General features: G+C 43.6%; 1 protein-coding gene across 4 annotated transcripts; it reads right to left on the bottom strand.

Annotated features, from left to right (window-relative positions):
* Positions 1-173: 173 nt before the first annotated feature.
* On the bottom strand, positions 174-17656 carry LOC133397522 (ubiquitin carboxyl-terminal hydrolase 15-like). Of its 4 annotated transcripts, XM_061668516.1 has the most exons (22): positions 17554-17656; positions 16836-16963; positions 16402-16532; positions 13727-13853; positions 12934-13079; positions 12484-12545; positions 12035-12124; positions 8767-8914; positions 8437-8610; positions 8185-8343; positions 7882-8106; positions 7726-7809; positions 7142-7236; positions 6816-7004; positions 6534-6652; positions 6178-6459; positions 5997-6067; positions 5810-5925; positions 3797-3946; positions 3600-3703; positions 3317-3405; positions 174-2276 (listed from the first exon to the last, which is right to left on the bottom strand). In XM_061668516.1, exons 1-22 carry the CDS (start codon positions 17640-17642, stop codon positions 1971-1973), a joined length of 3084 nt encoding a protein of 1027 aa, XP_061524500.1. In that variant the 5' UTR covers positions 17643-17656; the 3' UTR covers positions 174-1970. The 4 variants fall into 4 exon arrangements, with proteins under 4 accessions (XP_061524500.1, XP_061524501.1, XP_061524503.1 ...); XM_061668517.1 differs by lacking the exon at positions 12035-12124; XM_061668519.1 differs by lacking the exons at positions 12035-12124; positions 12484-12545; positions 12934-13079; ... (2 more) ...; positions 16836-16963; positions 17554-17656 and adding an exon at positions 10714-12033.
* Positions 17657-18614: the final 958 nt, after the last annotated feature.

Genomic DNA, 18614 nt, shown 5'->3' with positions numbered 1-18614 from the left:
TTTTTGTCTGATCTAAATTCCTTTTTAAGAGGCAGGTTAGCACAAAACAGAATAGCAAGACTAAAGAATGTAGGGTTGCCACCACGACAATGTTTTTTTTTTTTTTTGTCTTTTTGCTATTGCGCGCACAACAGACATGTCAGGGGTCGCCGAAGAAAACCCGCTGAACGCTTTACACAACTTTATTGAACATTGTGTATAAATACACATGCACATTTCAAATGTAAACCCAAGTGCAGCCAAACCTGGAAACCCCTCATCATGCAAGGATGCCTGGATTATTCACAAAAACGAGACATCCTTTTTTTTAAATTTTTTTTTTTTAAAAACAAAACAAAAAAAACAAAAAACTCCCTGACAAGAGCACAAGCAACACCACCTCACCATTTCTATTCAAAATCATTCCACTCTTGCCTGGGTTTTAAATATATTGTTTCCTTATGAAATGCTTACATATAAATAAATAAACTTTTATCAAATGTGCACTCACAGAGTGAACTCTTATGTACAGTACGGTATAAGTCTATCGTAGCGGTCTCATTCGCGCTCACTCGGGAAGGAGTGAGTCGGCCAAAAGCAAGGCGAGAAACACAGAGACGCTCAAAAAGCGACGGGTCGCCAAACTGAAAGCAAAGACAGCCACACTCCACCATGGAGAATAAATGCATCGCCAATGGAGGAATACCCTGGAACAAACAACCTGCCACGAAATAAATCGTGATCCCAAATGCTGAAAAAGCCTTTTTTTCCATTTTGAAGGCTGACTCACCCCCAAACCTCAGCCCCTAACCCCCAGAAGCTCAGAAACACAACAAGAAGCATTCAGCCAGAGTCCAAAGGCGAGAGAAGCCATCACCATCACATTCAACCAACCAGAAGGGAAAACAAAAAAATAAAAAACAACAAATACGGCCCTTTTAAGGGGGGGGGGAAGGCAATCACATACATGTGGTCGCATACATTCTGGCCCTCCTGTGGACTACGAAAAAGGAGATTATGTGGCTGTGACGTGCCAAGCAGAGCTTCTTGACTCCTGGACATTCAAGTGTGTTTAAAGGGGCCGTGCATGCAAAGGGGAGGACAAGTGTGTGACATTAAGATTTAAGGCTGAGCACACACACACACACACACATTATCCGAACACTAAAAAGTATTGCCGACTATTTAAAGACACAACTCCGATAATTTGTAAAATCGATGGCATGTCATTATTGAAGGTCTTAATTTAGCACAAAAGCATCTTGCTGCAGACATGCTTTGGGTTGAGTGGCAAAAGAGGCCACAGAGAGCTGGACGTGAAATAAGGTCACAGCAAGAGCAGCGGACCGAAGCTCGTCACAAGTTTGGCATTAAATAATAATTTTTTTAAAAAATTAATCAGAAAACAAAACAAAAAATGAAAATCCAACAAGCGTCCAGACTTGAGATACGCATCGTGTGCGTTAATGAAGGCAGCTTCCTGCACACCTTGTTGGTGTTTATCAGAAAAAAAGTCACATCACATTCATCTCTGAAGTCCCGCCGTGTCTGGCAATAAGAACAAAATTTTAAAAAGATATTTTTTAAAGTGGATGGTTGGTGATTGTGCAAGTTCAGAATGCTTCAGCGCAGATTGACACCACATGACTGTTCAGTGCTTAAAATATGTACAAACTAAGGATATTAAAATCAGAACTTTCTCTCAGAGATATAAAAGACACAAACTGCTCTGAATCAAACGGCCACAAATTCCTTTAGAAACAAAAAAACGCAACAGGTGACACAAACACACACACACACACAAACAGTGATTCAGCCACAGAGGAGGGCTCTGAATTCTTAGCGTACCGCTAACGTTCCGCCCACTTCGGCTCCACCTGGCGAGCCCGGGTGGGCCCCATGGCACCTGCTTGCCATGCTGTGTATCCATATGGCTTTGGATGGAAAGATTTCTCTCTCTCGCTCATTCCTATTCTTTATGTGCTCGCTTGTCAGTTGGCGCTCATGGTGACATCTCGACAGGGCACCTCCTCCTCGTCTTCCTGTTCCGACTCGTCACCTTTACCGCACCGGTTCTCGTTCAGGTCCTCGCTTCGAGCGGCAACGGGAGACGCTGCACCCCGAACCGAGGCGGCGCTCCGTCTCCCTTCATTTTCCTCCTCATCCTCAGCTTCTTCTTCCTCCTCCTCCTCTTCCTCTTCCTCGTTGTCCTCCTCTTTCTCACGGTCAAGAGCGAAGTCGCTGGTGCTTTTCACGGTGTCCTGGCGCTGATAGAAGAGCACGTAGCCCGCTTTGGACTGGACATGAGCACAGTGGAGCCATCAGGATATAAGTCTTTACAGTATTCCCCTGCTATTTCGCAGTTCATTGTTCATGCCCCCACTAGAATACTAAAGTGATCATTTTATGGGTTTTTACTAAAGGTCCGACCGATCAATCATCCAATATTAGCCCATTTCAAACATTAACACCTTACCACATAAGACAAAGATAATGGCATTCAAACAAACAAAAATCAGCAAATACACAGATTACACACACTCATACTATATATATATATATATATATATATATATATATATATATATAAACACACACACATCAATACATATGTACATATACACACACACACGTATACATACACACATAATATATCCATATACACACACACACTATAACATCTATGCTAAATTCCATGAACCCCACAAATTTGCATTAGCCCATCTATGGCATTTTACATTATATGTTAAGTTAGAGGACTTTTGTTAGACAAGATTATATTGTTTGGTTAAACATTTTGGTGTTTCAATATTCGGAATTCTATGTGCTCAACAGAGTGGGAAAAAATTGCCTCTTATTTGGAGAACTGTGCGAGTAAAACAGTAACAACAGGTCCTAAAGAAATTCTTTAAAAAGTGTGTTATAATAAGTTGAAAAGTAAAACTATTTTAAAAAGGTTTTCAACTGAGCTCGCTATATCGCACATTTTGACCGATCTTGAGTTGGGTCTGAGGGATTCATAGTCCTACTGTATGAACTGGCCCTCCAGACTTTGACTGTGCTCATCTTAAATGAAGATGAGCACACTTAATGACATGGTTCTACACACATCATTTAGTAGGACTATGTGGAAACTTGAACCCCCATTGCACTTATGCTGAGCTCATGTTTTTCCAATGATGTTGCGCATCCAACATAACTCGTCACGTCTCTACAATTTTAGGACTTCACAAAATCATTTAACAATGCATTTTGATCATTTTACACTGGGTGCCATTAGTAAGACAGACTTGTCTTTTTGATGACGATAAAACAGGACAGGGATGAGCACACTCACCACTATTTGATCCTCGCTGGCAAGTGACACACTGCTATCATCAAAGTTGTACCACTTTCCATCATCGGTGTTCGTGGCGTAAGCAGTATCTGAGCAGGAACGAGATTACCCACAATGGTTCAAAACTGGCACATGCTGAAAGTGCTGGAATTTAGACGTAAAGGCCACAATGGAACGACGTGCCTGTCAGCAGCCATGACTAAACAGTATATCTTATCATACTTCTGCAATTCTTTTTTCCTGATGACAAAATGTCATGGCTTGTTTAAGAAGCGACACTCACAGTGGCCTCCGCCCATGCCGCCATAGTGGTTGGAGACAGCGATGAGGTCATACCGACACGGTCCACTGTTGGGGTTGATCAGGAACTCTGACATGTCCAGATCGCTACAGAGACAACACATCAGCAAGAGTGTAAACTAGGCCTGTTTGACCAAAAATAGTAAGGATGATGATGTCACTTGAATTAATGATGTGTACCTGAGTGGGAAGTCAACCAGGGAGTCTAGTTTATCCCTCATGTAGCGACTGTAGGAGAATCTTTTCAGATGGACCACTAACACTGGAGGCAATGACCAGAGGTCCAGCTTCTTTGTGGCCTGCTGGTGTTGCTTACAGTTTGGACAGTACCTATAGACACATGTACAGTGGGTACAGAAAGTATTCAGACCCCCTTAAATTTTTCACTCTTTGTTATATTGCAGCCATTTGTTAACATCATTTGTTGATTTTTTTTTCCTCATTAATGTACACACAGCACCCCATACTGACAGAAAAAAAACTGAATTGTTGATTTTTTTGCAGATTTCTTAAAAAAGAAAAACTGAAATATTGCAAAGCTATAAGTATTCAGACCCTATTCTATGACACTCATATTTAACTCAGGTGCTGTCCATTTCTTCTGATCATCCTTGAGATGGTTCATCACCTTCGTTGGAGTCCAGCTGTGTTTGATTATACTGATTGGACTTGATAAGGAAAGCCACACACCTGTCTATAGAAGCCCTTATACCTCACAGTGCATGTCAGAGCAAATGAGATTCATGAGGACAAAGGAACTGCCTGAAGAGCTCAGAGACAGAATTGTAGGAACTGCCTGAAGGGCTCAGAGACAGAATTGTGACCATGCACAGATTTGGCCAAGGTTACAAAAAAAAAAAAGCACTTAAGGCTCCTAAGAGCGCAGTGGCCTCCATAATCCCGAAATGGAAGACGTTTGGGACGATCAGAACCCTTCCTAGAACTGGCCGCCCGGCCAAACTGAGAGAGGTAAAGAGGAACCCAAAGATCACTGCGGCTGAGCTCCAGAGATGCAGTCGGGAGATGGGAGAAAGTTCTAGAAAGTCAATCATCACTGCAGCCCTCCACCAGTCAGGGCTTTATGGCAGAGTGGCCTGACGGGAAGCCTCTCCTCAGTGCAAGACACATGAAAGCCAGCATGGAGTTTACTAGAGAGAGAGACCTGATGAGACCAAGATCGAACTTTTTGGCCTTAATTCTAAACGGTATGTGTGGAGAAAACCAGCCACTGTCCAATACAGTCCCAACAGTGAAGCATGGTGGTGTCAGCATCATCCTGTGGGGGTGTTTTTCAGCTGCAGGGACAGGACGTCTGGTTGCAATCGAAGGAAAGATGAATGCGACCAAGTATAGGGATATCCTGGGCGAAAACCTTCTCCAGTGTGCTCAATACCTCAGACTGGGCCGAAGGTTCACCTTCCAACAAGACAATGAGCCTCAGCACACGGCTAAAATAACATAGGAGTGGCTTCAGAACAACTCTGTGACTGTTCTTGAATAGCCCAGCCAGAGCCCTGACTTAAACCCAATTGAGCATCTCTGAAGAGACCTGAAAATGGCTGTCCACCAATGTTCACCATCCAACCTGACTGAACTGGAGAGGATCTGCAAGGAGGAATGGCAGAAGATCCCCAAATTCAGGTGTGAAAAACTTGTTGCATCATTCCCAAAAAGACTCATGGATGTATAAGCTCAAAAGGGTGCGTCTACTAAATACTGAGCAAAGGGTCTGAATACTTATGGCTGAAATTAATTTAAATGAGTTTAGCCAATGGCTGCAATATAACAAAGAGTGAACAATTTAAGAGGGTCTGAATACTTTCTGTACCCACTGTATGTCTGTCAGTGCTTCTCAAACTCATTATACCAAGGAACAACAACAAAAATATCTCCCAGTATCATCATGACTCGTAGGCCTGAGTGTTCACCATAAAACGAGAGCGGATTCTATTCTTAAAAAGTATATTTATTATTGTAAGCCACTGTATTATAATAAAGTTTAAAAAAAACTCAAAATTGCTTTGCACATTTTTACCTGAATCAATGCTTATACAGAAACATCTCAAAGATTAAATGCCAAGTTATTGAACTTGAAAGTTAAATACAATCAATTGAACTGTACCGAGGCAGTGATTTGTAGCACTCCCACACCAAGAATAAATGTCATAGTTGATGGGAACATGTTATGCTTACCAAGGATCCTCAGCTCCCAGCTTCTCTTTAGTGGTGAACAGTTCAATGCAGTCTTTTAGCTTGTAGTAGGCCTTCTTCTGAGGCTTGTACTCCATGCTCTCGTGCTTGTCAAAGTCCTGGAGAACATACACGTTTATGTGTATTACTCCACAAAAGAGAAGAGTCCCATTAGAGATGCAAGAGTTACCTCAACAACCGTGTCGTCAAAGTACTTCTTCTTCTTCTTCGGCTCCCAATCCAAAGACAGATAAGACCGGTCTGGAAGAGATTGACAAACTCAAATGAGTCATTAATTATGAAATGGGAATCTGCAATTTTAATAAACAAGGGGAATGTCAAATAAAGCCAAGCTATACAGCACGTCGTACCATTGAGCCGTAAGTGTCCCTCATCAAACCGGATCTGCCTCGTGTCCTCCTTGATGAGTGAAAAGTCAATTTTTCCCATGTTATTGAGCTGGAATGTGAAAAGTCTCTTTTTGCTGTGCCCGCTGGTCTGTTGGCCTTTCGTGGAGATCTGCGGGGCAACCACACCGTTCTCCAGCTCGTTGTCCCCGCCCACGGAGTCCTCGGACTGGCTGTTGTCATTCTCAGAGGGCAACTCTTGATCCTGACTGGACTCATCGTCCTGCTCATCAGTCTCCATTTCACCTGAAGTCAGAAAAAATGATTTTTATTTCTAGTGACGATGTCAAACAAAGTTTTTTTGGTGAGTAAGGACTTACTTGGCGACCCCTCCTCCAATACGCCATTGGTGGCATTGCCGTTGACAGTGTGTTGTTTGGTTGACTGGGTCTCTTCACAGTCATCCTCATCTTCCACTACAGTGGATCTCACAAACCGGCTGCCAACACAAAACCGCTTTCATTCACCACGAAGCAGTGGGAACATTAAAAATGTAGAAACTGAACTAGTTTACGCTCATTACCTTTGCTCGAAGGAATGAGCAAATAATTGCAGTGTTAAGAATGTGCTGTGAGACTTAACACGAAGACGTACAAACCCACCAGAGGCGTAGTAGAAGCATGTTGTAGAGTTTGTCCTCATTAAGCATCCTAGGCACAGCAATGAGGAAAGGCTGCCCGAACAGCGGCGTGCTGGTCTGGTTGTATCCTGACTGTTTGTACTTTTCTCTCAGGTGGACTGGGATCACAACGTGGTCCGTGTCCTCCACTCGGTTCACCGCAATCTCAAACCTATGGTGGGTTCATATGGCACATAATTTACTTGGTTTTAACACCTTTAAGAAATGATCTACATACAATACAGACTACGAACGGAATACATTTTTATACAGTCAGTGGTTGGAAGTCACCGAGTATTTGCCACTCACACGTAGATATCATCTCTCTCCATGATACTGCTAAGGTTGTCATTGGTGGCGAAGATCCGGTGGAAACGGTGGCTGTAGATGTCTGTTACGATCATCTGGGGGGGATTGAGAATTGGTGGGAAACACAAAATGTGAGTTTTTACTGTTTGTTAGCAGAATTATCCGAAAACTACTCAAATGGATGCGCCCAAAACATGTGTGGAGGTGGTGCATGGACCAGGGCAGAATGTATTCGACTTTGAGCCAGATGCAGGACTTTCATTCCACTTTTGATAACTTTGAAAGATGACAGGGCATTTTTGGGAACAAAAATCAGGCAACAGTCGAGGGTGGATTTCTTTTAAGGTCTACAAATTCAGATGGATGGTTCATCCTTGGCAGAGGTCTGCACTCCACTGAGTGCTTTTCTGGTTCAATTGCAAAAAGGACAAAACTTTGCCCTACGTGCTGTTGAGGCTGTATGACCAAGGGCTCTTTAAATGACGAAATGTCTATACTGGGCTGTGTGATAGTGGAAAAGGTCAGCGATTTAATGTGACAGCTCTGAAGAGATGGAGCTTTTCTTGATATTGGAATGTGCATACCTTTTCAACAGGCACCCCAGACAGACTGGAGAGGGAGGTGCACAGGTCTGAGATGGAGCCCACCTTTGGCACAGTCAGTTTGTACTGAAAAATTCAACATACGTGAACGACCACATTGAGAGGATGGAGAAGACGTTCTCTGGTGTTAACGGTTACCTGCGTGGGTTTGGCCAGAGGATCCAATCTGACTAGATAAACCTCCAGTGTGCGCTCCTTCTTCATGGGCAGAGGTAGCGTCAAGTAGCAGAAGGGATCAAAAGTCACGGAGACCTTGGAGCACACAGGACACACCAAGGTAGACTTAAACAGGCCATGAAAGATGTCAACGATTATGGAGTCGTTCCTCTTGATGTGGTTCTCCCAAGCCTCCTCGGCCACCACCTGTGAGGAAATATAATTTGAATACATTTCCAATACTCCCTTTTTTGCAAGGTCAGATCCTGCCGTGTATGTCGCCACCTTATCGGGCCGGCCGTTGGCATCCTTCAGCTGGATGTACGGCTTCTTCCTGATCCGGTTCAAGTCTTCGTGAAGACCATCCAGGAGAAAGGCCAGCAGCTCATGAGAGTCCTGCTGCTGGTAGCCTGAGAATTGAGGGGCAAAGCGGCCCACTTGGGTCTGAAGGGAGGTTTGGGTAACAAAGAGAAGGGAATCAAGGTAACGTAATAACACAGACAACATAGCTTGATGCTTCTTTTTGTGATGTTCAACCTTGAAAGGCCTTGGCGTAACATAGCTGTATTTGCATGACCACAGTTGCTTTATAAGCTCAGCGTAGGCTCTGGCAATCTCTCCTTTCATGCCCAGGGGGTTGTCCACATTCAGCTCACTCGTGTACTTGTCTTTGAGGAAGTAGTCCGTCAGGGGAGGGATATTACTTAAACACTGAGAGGACAAGAGCGGCAGAGGACAATGATAATCACAGAGTGGATGAGCTCCATTTACATTTGAAGTGTCACATTCTCCTTGGCTTGCACACCCCTCTTTTTGAAGCCTCATCAAGTCTCAATATGTTGAATTACACTGTGTCCGTGCTCTTACCTGCACAGCAGAGTTCATGAAGCAAGTGTTGCCAAGGTTCGACAGTCCACAGAGGCCCGCGTGTTCACTTTGTCGGCTCTGCTCAGAGTACTCATAGCTGTTACTGTTGGTGTGGTAGGATGGTAAGCTAAAGGTTGAATTCTTCACGCTGCAATAAAAAAGTGAAACATGTTTGATTTTTTAGCTACTAATGAGCACAGAAAAGATCATCAACCGACCGTTAACAAAGAAGTTTTATTCCCCTAAGTGGAGGAAAATATTATTTGGCAATTCACTAAAATGACCAACACCATCAACTAAGTCTGCACCAAGCAGACCTCTGAGAGGGCTTCAAGACAGCGTTGCTCGTTTCCGGCTCCCATTGGTCGAGGGCTACTGCTGTGATGGCGGTGGAGGCACCAGCCTCACAGTTCAACACGTGGTGGTCCACCCTCCTGCTGTCCAGTTCTACCGCTTCAGACCTCAGGCACCACCAGCAACACAGGAGCATGACATCTCAGCCCCACCCCGGCCCATACCGGCCTGCATGTCTCTACAAAACTAAATGAGCGGCAGCCTGGTCCAGGTGGGTTTTAAGTCCGGGGACTGTAGATCCTGGCATAGTAGAAGTGCAGCTCCGTTCTCAACTGAAGAGATTGAATGAGTCTCCAACATCAGCCATTGGCAGTCCAGTTTGAATATGGTCCATAACAGTCTGAATCTCCATTGACTCCCCAACACTACCACAGGCCAACAACCAAAACATTTACAAACAACACTTTCTGATCTCTACTTGAGGAAACTAAACTAATCATCTACCATCTTCTCCTCTCAACACACTTGTTTTCAATTCCTCCACCTGTCCTGTCCTCTGGTCCAGTCTCCGGCAGCTCCCCCTGGCCTGCCTGCTGCTGCTGCCGCTCTACTGCTTCCAGCAGATATTTATAGCAGCAGCAAGGATGCTCAAGAGTGCCGCTACCGAAGCTCGAGGTGCACACAGAGAGAGAGAGAGAGAGAGAGAGAGAGAGAGAGGGAGAGGGAGCACGAAAGAGAGAGAGACAGAGTGCGGGGAGGTGGCGGAGGAGGGGTGGTGGGGGTCTGGAGGGAGGGATGGAGGGGGGTGGACGGCTCCGACAGATGAGAGATGGGGTTGGAGGGAGAAAGAAGGCAATCGACTGCATCCAGCTGAGGCTGCAGTACTCACAAGCCTGATGCTCCCTGTAAATGTACATTGATGCATGTTCGTACAATCTATTCCATTCACTAGCCCTGCGTACACACCACCCGGGTCAGCCACGTTTTGGCACCGCCTCGTAATGCTCTTTAATGTGCCACGGTTGTCTTACAAAGGGTTTTAAAAGAGCGGAGCAAGGATGAGTGACTAAATCAACTGGAATCTGAAGAAAGTGCATTTTTTATGACACTGGGCTCCTGGCGTGTGTGAAAAGGAAAGTAGACGAAGAGTACTCTGAAGGTCACTTGCCTGCGAGAACGTGCGCATGGCAATGAGCTCACTGGGACAAGTGGGGTAAAGAGGAAAGAGCAAAAGGACAGTGAGGAGATGTTGCAGAAATGACTGTGACACTATGCTGCTACCGTGCATTGCTACCACCATCACAGACCATGGAAAAAGTGGGAAAAAATAAACGCGCGTTACGTAACGCTGCACCATTACGTATGATAAAAAGAGGCCGCATGCATAAATTAGAAGAAACAATGGCGCTACAGAAAAGCTTGTGGGGAAACTCCACATTCCCAAACTCACCAGCCAAGACAAGATGTAATTGCCGTCAATTAATATGCTGCATGGCTGTGAAATGTCAACATGAACCCATGTGATCGAACACATTCATTGTACATGTGGATCAAAGTATGCAATGCAGAGTTTTAATATCTCAATAAAAAAACAAACCAAAAAATAGAGATAAATAAACACGTCAGGTGAAACGAGGAGACAGTTCCGCCCACCCTCAGACAGGCAGTGCTCTCCAGCAAGGGGGCTGACGTAGCCTCCGGGTTCCATCGGTTTAGCTGTCAACCTTTCTAGCTGAAACGACACTGAGCTCAGGTTAATCTTGCCTTGAAGGGGGAAAAACTGCACAGATATGAGAGATTAGAATTTCTTTTAATGCTTAAAAATTGATTAATTAACCATTGAGGGATCATAGTCATTAAATAAGCTAAGGCATGGGCCAGAAATGAATCCAATAAAATTGTTTATTACATTTTCTTAATTTGTGGAAATAATGTTGTGCGTCGAAAGTAGAAAATGCTTGGCTGCAGACAACCTCCAATTTAGTTTAGATTTTTGCCTGTTCCATAAACGGTGCTTTCTAATAACTGGATGACTTGTTTGTTGTAACATAACCACTGCCAAGAGCGAGCTGGACCTTTCTCTGGATCATCTTGAGATGTTTACCAAGCTGCTTTCTGACATGTCTTCAAACAAGGACCCTTACCTGGCTGTCCACTGGACCTCTACTGGAATCTTCCATCACACTGCTCTTCGCTGTCAAGCCACTCAGAACATACTGAACATTTTAAGTACCCCATGAGTTATTGTTAAGGATCCTTGCATCCCTTAAAAGATGCTCCATAAATCTAAGTTAGCATTATCATAATGCCGCTGCTAAACAAAAATATTTTTTTTACCCCCAGAACTAATCATGTAATTTATTAAACACAAAACCAGTTCAGTGACATTTTTGCCAATTTATTATAAAGTTACAAGTTTGTGTTGATTTTAAGGTGAAATAATAGGTAGCAACTCGCAACGTAAGCACGTCATTGATATTAGCATAGTTCATTGGTAAGGTGCAATCAATTCACCTGATTTTGACTTGCATCACCTGCTGTGGGCCATTGAAGAAATAAAAACGTCTACTAACTGCACGAATGTGCAAGTAAATCTACTGTACGCGCACACGGGAATGAAGGCAGTCAGGTGAAATCAAGAAAGTTTGCCACACTGTATGTGGGCTATTAACTCCCACAGATATATGCTGACTGAGATACCCAGAGGCACCATAGGCCACTTGCGGAGAGCACTGCTGTCACGGAATTAGAAAGAAATCAATCACATTTTTCCTTGCTGTCAACTCAAACAATTGAAACTGCATTCTTAGTAATTTTCTAGAAGACCCGAATCCACAGCCAGAGATAGGCATGCTTGAGTAAAATTGGATACGGTAAACGGACAGTGACGGAGTTTAGCAAAACTCAACAACACTGCTCCATCTCCGGCTGTTGACATCCACACATCTGCCCCTCTACTACTACTAAACCTTACTTCCTGCTGTTGAAGCTGCTGTTATGATTGTTTGTGAGAGATGAAGGCGAGATCTTTGGCAAAGCAGAGAGATTGGAAGCACCGGATGACCTTCAAAAAGATAAAGAATAGATCATGAGTTAGCGGAGGGAAAACAGCTGCAGAAAGGTGCCAGGTAAATAAAACTTAGATGAATCAAATTAAAAGAGGGTATGTGTCACCAAAGAAGGCTCAAGCAAAACAGGTAGCCTGTGTCATAGAGAATGAGTGAGGTGCTAGGGTGAAAAAAAAGGATCACATACAATAGATCATCGAACGAGGATTCCATCACGTCTTATAGTGACTCGAATCTCAGTACAGCTTATGTTTGTTTATCAGTCCAAAGTGTTAAACTATTTTCAGTTTCTGTAGAAAACCAAAGTTCTTCTCCTGGGTCCACAAACAAAAATAGAAGCCAAGACTGCTCTCACTTGGGTGTGTCTGAGCCTCGGGGCCAAGAGCCGTCTTCGTTTTTCTGCTCTATTACGAGAACCTGCAGGAGACATCACAATAGAAAATGTTGAGGGAACGGGAGGGGGAGAGGGGGGGGGGGGGGAATAATAATAACGTGCCTCCGGCTGCTATTGCTCATTTAAAAAGGCAGCAAACAATGATGAAGATGACGGATGAATGAACATTTCATCATATCTTCGGGAATGCAAACCTAAGCTTCACTGATGCAGTTCTACACCGAAAACTTTCAGTTCGATGTCAACACAAATGTGGGGCATGCTATCTAAAAAGGGCGATTACAATTTGCACACATTTCCATATTTTCACTGTGCTATATTAGTCAAACACAATTTTTGTGAGGCCTAAAATATACTTAATGCTGACAAATTCCAGGAATGTTCATGTGTCATGAGCAAAAAGGTCCCTACCTGTCCTTGATAGAGTCCGGCATCTTGGATGGTGCTGTCGGGTTTGTTGAGAGGTTCAAAGGTGTTGCTCATGTATCGGTTCCAAAGTCTGGTTTCCTTCTCTTCTGGGATGCTGAAGAGCTTTCGCATCTCTTTCTCTATTAGGTCTGCAACAGAGACCGTACATTATTAAAAAATAATTAGACGAGAAAAATGGGCAGTTTTTGCATCTAAATGTATCAGGATATTTTATGTATTTTAGTGTTTCCCAACTCATACACTGAAATCGTATAATCTTGTCCCAATTTACTGAGAAATGTACTTTGTGTGAAAATTGGCTTTCAAGAACACAAAACAAGTGTGTGTGTGTAGAGAGAGCGAGAGCGAGAGAGAAAAAAAACCTGGCATGTTTGATGGAGAACTTGCCCAGCTGTTCATTTCGGATACAGAAGATGAGGACTTTGATGGATTTGTGGATGAGGATTGATACGCGAAAAAATAATGTGAGTACTTTGTTAAATACTTCTTATTGCTTATTAAAAACATTGTTTTAGCGTGCATGCATGCTTCCGTATGTTTTAAGATAGCGTATGTTTTATGCGCCCAATAATACGGTGCACCTCATGTGTATGTTAAATACAGAAATAGACCCCGTAACTGAGACTGCGCCTTTTAATACGGTGTAATTCACCTTAAACAGTTAATGTTTAACCCGATTTAATGACAGTGAGAGAAAAAAAGCATCTTTCTTTAGTATTGTGTATGTAAATATCTGGTTTCAACTGTAGATTGTTGTTTCTTCCACATGACTTACCAATTGTGTCAGCCTTGCTAAAGCGCCTGGTGATCACATTGTCCATATTGCTGTCCTCGCATAGCTTCAGCTCTGTCAGGCACACCTCCACCTTGTAGTGCTTCACAAACATACCTTGCTCGACCACCTTGTAAATATATACAACACGGGGATTTTACCATAAGCACAGTTTAACAAGGTAGTGTTTAGTATCACTGTATTTCTATTAATGTCCATTGTGGGAGCTTCAAATCCTTCCTGCCTTCTATCTTGTAACATGTACAAGCCTCATGTTAGTCACATACAACAGACTTCAGAATCTATTAAGTAACAGAGTTTGTGTCATGGCTGGCACTCAGCTGACAGAAGCACAGTCAAGAGTGGAAGGCCTAAATTAGCAGCACCTTATGGAAACAGCTGAGGGGTCCCAGCCTATTTATTTCAACACTACATGGCTATGACACACTCACAGACGCACAGACTCTTTAATTCATATTCCCACAGTACCAACTAAAGCAATGTCGAGCAGAACTGCAAAAGCCATGTTCACCAGCTCATATTCACCCCATACTCCACCCTGTCCCAAACCTCAAGATTCCCAGTTGACCCGACATCCAACTGTCCGTGAGCAAGGTGGAAAAGTCGTTGCCAAAGCAGAATTCCTCAAATCACCGCTGAGTCAAAAGCTTTTATCCCTCCCGCCTCCCTTCCCGGTGACGCCACTCGCATTCAGTAATGACCTCAGCAAGCCTCGCTCCGCTTCAAATAAAACAAGGGCAATCATGCAGCCGGTGCTAGCAAGAGAAAGAGGGGCAATCTTGTGACTGGAGTCCTCGTGTGTAAACCCTACCCCCTAAAACATGGAAAGCGGGATGGTGACTCTGCAGAAGAAGCACGAGATAAATAAAAAGGATGAGGAACCTCCTGCATGTTGTGCCTCGTAGCTCGCTCCATGTAGCTTTTCAGTCATCCAGAACGTTGCCTGAAAATAGAAACCCTTTGGCCACCCGATACGTCGCAACGCATACATGGGAAAATGGGAGGGTCAATGGACGAGGGAGGCAGGGAAGGGGCCAACAAATCGGCAGCCATGATAGCATGACTAGCCAAATGTGCAGGTGGCATCTAACAATAGTAAATATGTTTCAACTGACAAATACAGGTGTGGTTTGTTACGACCTACAAAAAAACTGCCATCCGTACCACGTGTAAAAATATGACAACACAATAAAAAAATTGTACAGATAGCGAAGAATGGTCGACACAAAATTGGTATCATGAGAACATTCTGACTTCTTTTGATTGTGTTACACATGAATATTCGGGACCACAAGTCATATCTGATTTATAAGCTTCCATATACCATGTGCACAATTATTTCCAATTTTTTATTTATTTTTTTTACTTATCAGATACAGTCCCCTCCAAAAGTATTGGAACGGCAAGGTCAATTCCGTTGTTGACATTATTGACTTAGCCAGTCTATGACCTTCCACTTCCCCCCCCCCCCCCGATGAAATCCTTTGTTGTGTTTGCTGTTTGTTTTGGGTCATTGTCTCGTTGCATGAAGCTTGTCCCGATTAGTTTGGATGCATTTTTCTGTAAACTGCCAGGCAAAATGGTTTTGTAGACTTCAGAATTCATTCTGCTGCTACCATCATGAGTTGCATTACCAATAAAGACGAGTGAGCCCGTTCCAGAAGCTGCCATGCAAGCCCAAGCCATGACATTACCTCCACCATGCTTCACAGATGAGCTTGTGTGTTTTGGATCATAAGCAGATCCTTTCTTTGTCCATACTTTGGCCTTTCCATCACTTTGTTAGAGGTTAATCTTGGTCTCATCAGTCCATGAAACTTTGTTCCAAAACTTTTGTAGCTCATCTCTATACTTCTTTGCAAAATCCAATCTGGCCCTCCGATTCTTTTTGCTGAGGAGTGGTTTGCATCTTGTGGTGTGGTCTGTATATTTCTTCTCTCGAACAGTGGATTGAGATACCTTCATCCCTGCCCTGTGGAGGTTGGCAGTGATGTCACTGACTGTTGTCTGTGGGTGTTTCTTCACAGCTCTCACAATGTTTCTGTCATCAACTGCTGTTGATACCCTTGGCCGACCTGTGCGATGTCTGTTGCTCAGTACACCACTCTTTTTCAGGACATTCCAAATTGTTGTATTGGCTATGCCCAATGTTTATGCAATAGCTCTGATCGATTTTCCCTCTTCTCTCAGCTTCAAAATGGTTTGCTTTTCTCTCATAGACAGGTCTCTGGTCTTCATGTTTGCTTAACAGCAAATGCAGTTTTCACAGGTGAAACCCAAAGCCACAAACAAGCACAATCTAATGTTTAAGCAATCAATCTAAAAGGCAACACCTGAGCAACTACAAACACCCATCAGTCACGTGTTCCAGTACTTTTGCTTACTTGAAAAGTGGGTGGGTTCAAACAAAAGTTGCTCTGTTCTGAGTCGTATAACACATCTAGATGTAAATACCATGAAATAAAAGCTGGAATTCTGAAATGTTGTCTCATATAAATCTTTTGACCTGAAACCCAAATGTCTTCAGTATGCAACATAAACAAAGGAATTTGACTTTGCCGTTCCGATACTTTTTGGGGGGACTGGACGCTTTCAGGGGAGAGATGCATCGTATTCCTCCTCGTGCAACACAAATCCACTATTTTGCCAAGTCATACCTTGCGTGCGATTGGCTCTTGACCTTCCGTCAGCCCATACCAGCTGACTAGCTTATTCCAGCCCTCCGTGGGGACCAGGATGTAGTCAAGCTCATCGATGAGATGTTCCTTGATGGCCAGAACATCCCTATCTGGAGGTAAAAAGAGGGGAAAGTGGGTGAGAGACAGGTACGCAGAAAGGCCTTTCACGCACGACAAACAAGGGAGTGATAAAGCCACCCGAAAATGAGCACAAAACACAAAGAAGAAGGTATGCCGCAGAGAAAAGAAGGTATGCCGCAAAAAAAAAAAAAAAAAAAAAAAAAAGAGCCAGTTAACAATGCTGTTTGTGCTCCTCTGAGCTATTTGTTGCTGGTTTGCCAGAAAGATGCATCTTTTCTAATCCTTGTGCTGGTAACTCAGTGTCTAAGGATGCGGGTAAACAACTGTCTTACCTCGGAGAAGACCAGCGTTATCAACTGGTCCGGGGTAGACATTCTGGTCGCCCATTTGATATTTGTCCCAACTGTCAAAACCCACATATTTCTTCCACTGTTTGAACCAATGACTGTCGACCAGGTACCTGGAATGATGACAAAAATTTATATTTGACATGAGTTATCACTGTGACTTGAGACTGTGGACATGCTTCTAACATGGGATGGTTTTCAGACGTCTGAGAGGAGACATGCTTAGTTACAAAGTCGTTTATCTTTTAAGAGGTAAACATTCGATTTGATGCTAGTCCCGAGTTGAGGTCGGGTTGCTCGATGTGTGGCCAGCTGGTGCTCTGATTTTGACAGGTGCTTCTTTTCCGACTCCGCCCTAAACAAGTCGACTGACGAACCAACCCACTGACAGGGTCGGTGTTAGCCATTAGCTTGACCACACCGCACTCAATTAACGGGGCGTCCCACGGTCATGTCATGAATTAAAAAGCGGTAAGCTAAAGCAGGAGGGACAAACACAGTAACTCGAGAGTGACGTCAGTTCAATGTATGCAAGTCAACCGACGATAGCTGACACACATGAAGCTGCCAGGCTAACTCGAAGCTAACTGTCAACACGGCTCCGTATTCGCCACTTTGACACTCCTTCGTGGCGTCGACAGGCGCGGCCGAGAGCAGCGGCGCCCACGCGGTGCTTTTAAAATGCCTCGAAGTCAACTCTTACCAAGTGTCGCCCTTTTTTAGTTGCGTTTTGATCAGTGCCGCGACCTCTCCTCTCTGGGTTTCCAGATCGGCCGCTCCTCCTTCCGCCATCTTTCCTCAGTCATGCCGCGGTGCATGATGGGAAAGAGCAGGGGACGCGTTTCAGAGCCACGTTGTGCGCGAAAGGGAGTGACCCCAGCATTTTTCAGCCAATCAGGAAGGAGTAACGGCGTCATTTCAAGAAGAGGACGAGCGTCATATCGAGCGTACTGTCATTTCTTCTTTAAAATGATGACTTGTTGTGATTATGTTGGAGAGTGTTGTCCTCGAGACCACACAACCTGAGACCAAGACTTTCCCGAGACCCGAACTCACCGAGACCAAGACCTAGACTTTTGGACGTCAATACCGAGTCAAGTCCCAACACAGACAAGCTGAGACTGAGACAACACCAAAAACATAAAAATCAATTTAAAAAACCATGACAAGCATAGCTTGAACAGTGAAAGAGCATTCTCCCTTTAATTTACATTTTCTTCTAAATACATTTGACAGCCACAAACATGGTCTGCAACTCTCAGAGTGCAACATGCAAATATCTCAAATCTTAAGAATTTTTTCAATAAAATTTTTCAAAATGTTTTTAAAAAAAAATGTATCCTTCAAAACACATTCAATGCCATTGACGGCTTTAGAAGTCAAATATCCATGTTAACTGGGAAGGCTGGCAGTGAATGAGTTTTAAATGCATTTCATTATGAAATCCGAGTGTAAAGCTGTTTACAAGTGTTGCTAAGACTTTTAAAAAAATAGTCAGTTTGATTGATTTGGCAAAAGCACAAGTATAAGTATAATAGTGTTAAATAAAGCAAAACAATGTGGAATTAAAACCTCTTTCCAGAAATATTCATCTCAGAAAGACAAAATTTGATTAGCTGGTGTTCGTTAATCTTCGCTGAGCTGTGTTTTTGTTTCAAGAAACCAGTTAAAAAGTTCGACGTCCTGCCGTTTCAGTGAGGTGAAGGCCACAGAATTTGGCACACCGCTGAGTGTTTTATTTTACATATGAGGTTTTTGTGATTG

Source organism: Phycodurus eques, chromosome 22 (genome assembly GCF_024500275.1).
Source record: "Phycodurus eques isolate BA_2022a chromosome 22, UOR_Pequ_1.1, whole genome shotgun sequence".
Lineage (NCBI taxonomy): Eukaryota > Metazoa > Chordata > Actinopteri > Syngnathiformes > Syngnathidae > Phycodurus > Phycodurus eques.
Note: the sequence above shows the minus strand (reverse complement) of the source record. Positions and strands in the feature narration are given on the sequence as shown.

What these genes read in the sequence shown, in the direction of transcription:
- LOC133397522 (XM_061668516.1), bottom strand. Translation starts at nt 17,642, where the DNA reads ATGGCGGAAGGAGGAGCGGCCGATCTGGAAACCCAGAGAGGAGAGGTC. An exon ending in AAGAGCCAATCGCACGCAAG is followed by an intron (nt 13,854 to 16,401) that starts GTATGACTTGGC and finishes TATATTTACAAG; the next exon opens with GTGGTCGAGCAAGGTATGTT. An exon ending in CCAACGGCCGGCCCGATAAG is followed by an intron (nt 8,107 to 8,184) that starts GTGGCGACATAC and finishes ATTTCCTCACAG; the next exon opens with GTGGTGGCCGAGGAGGCTTG.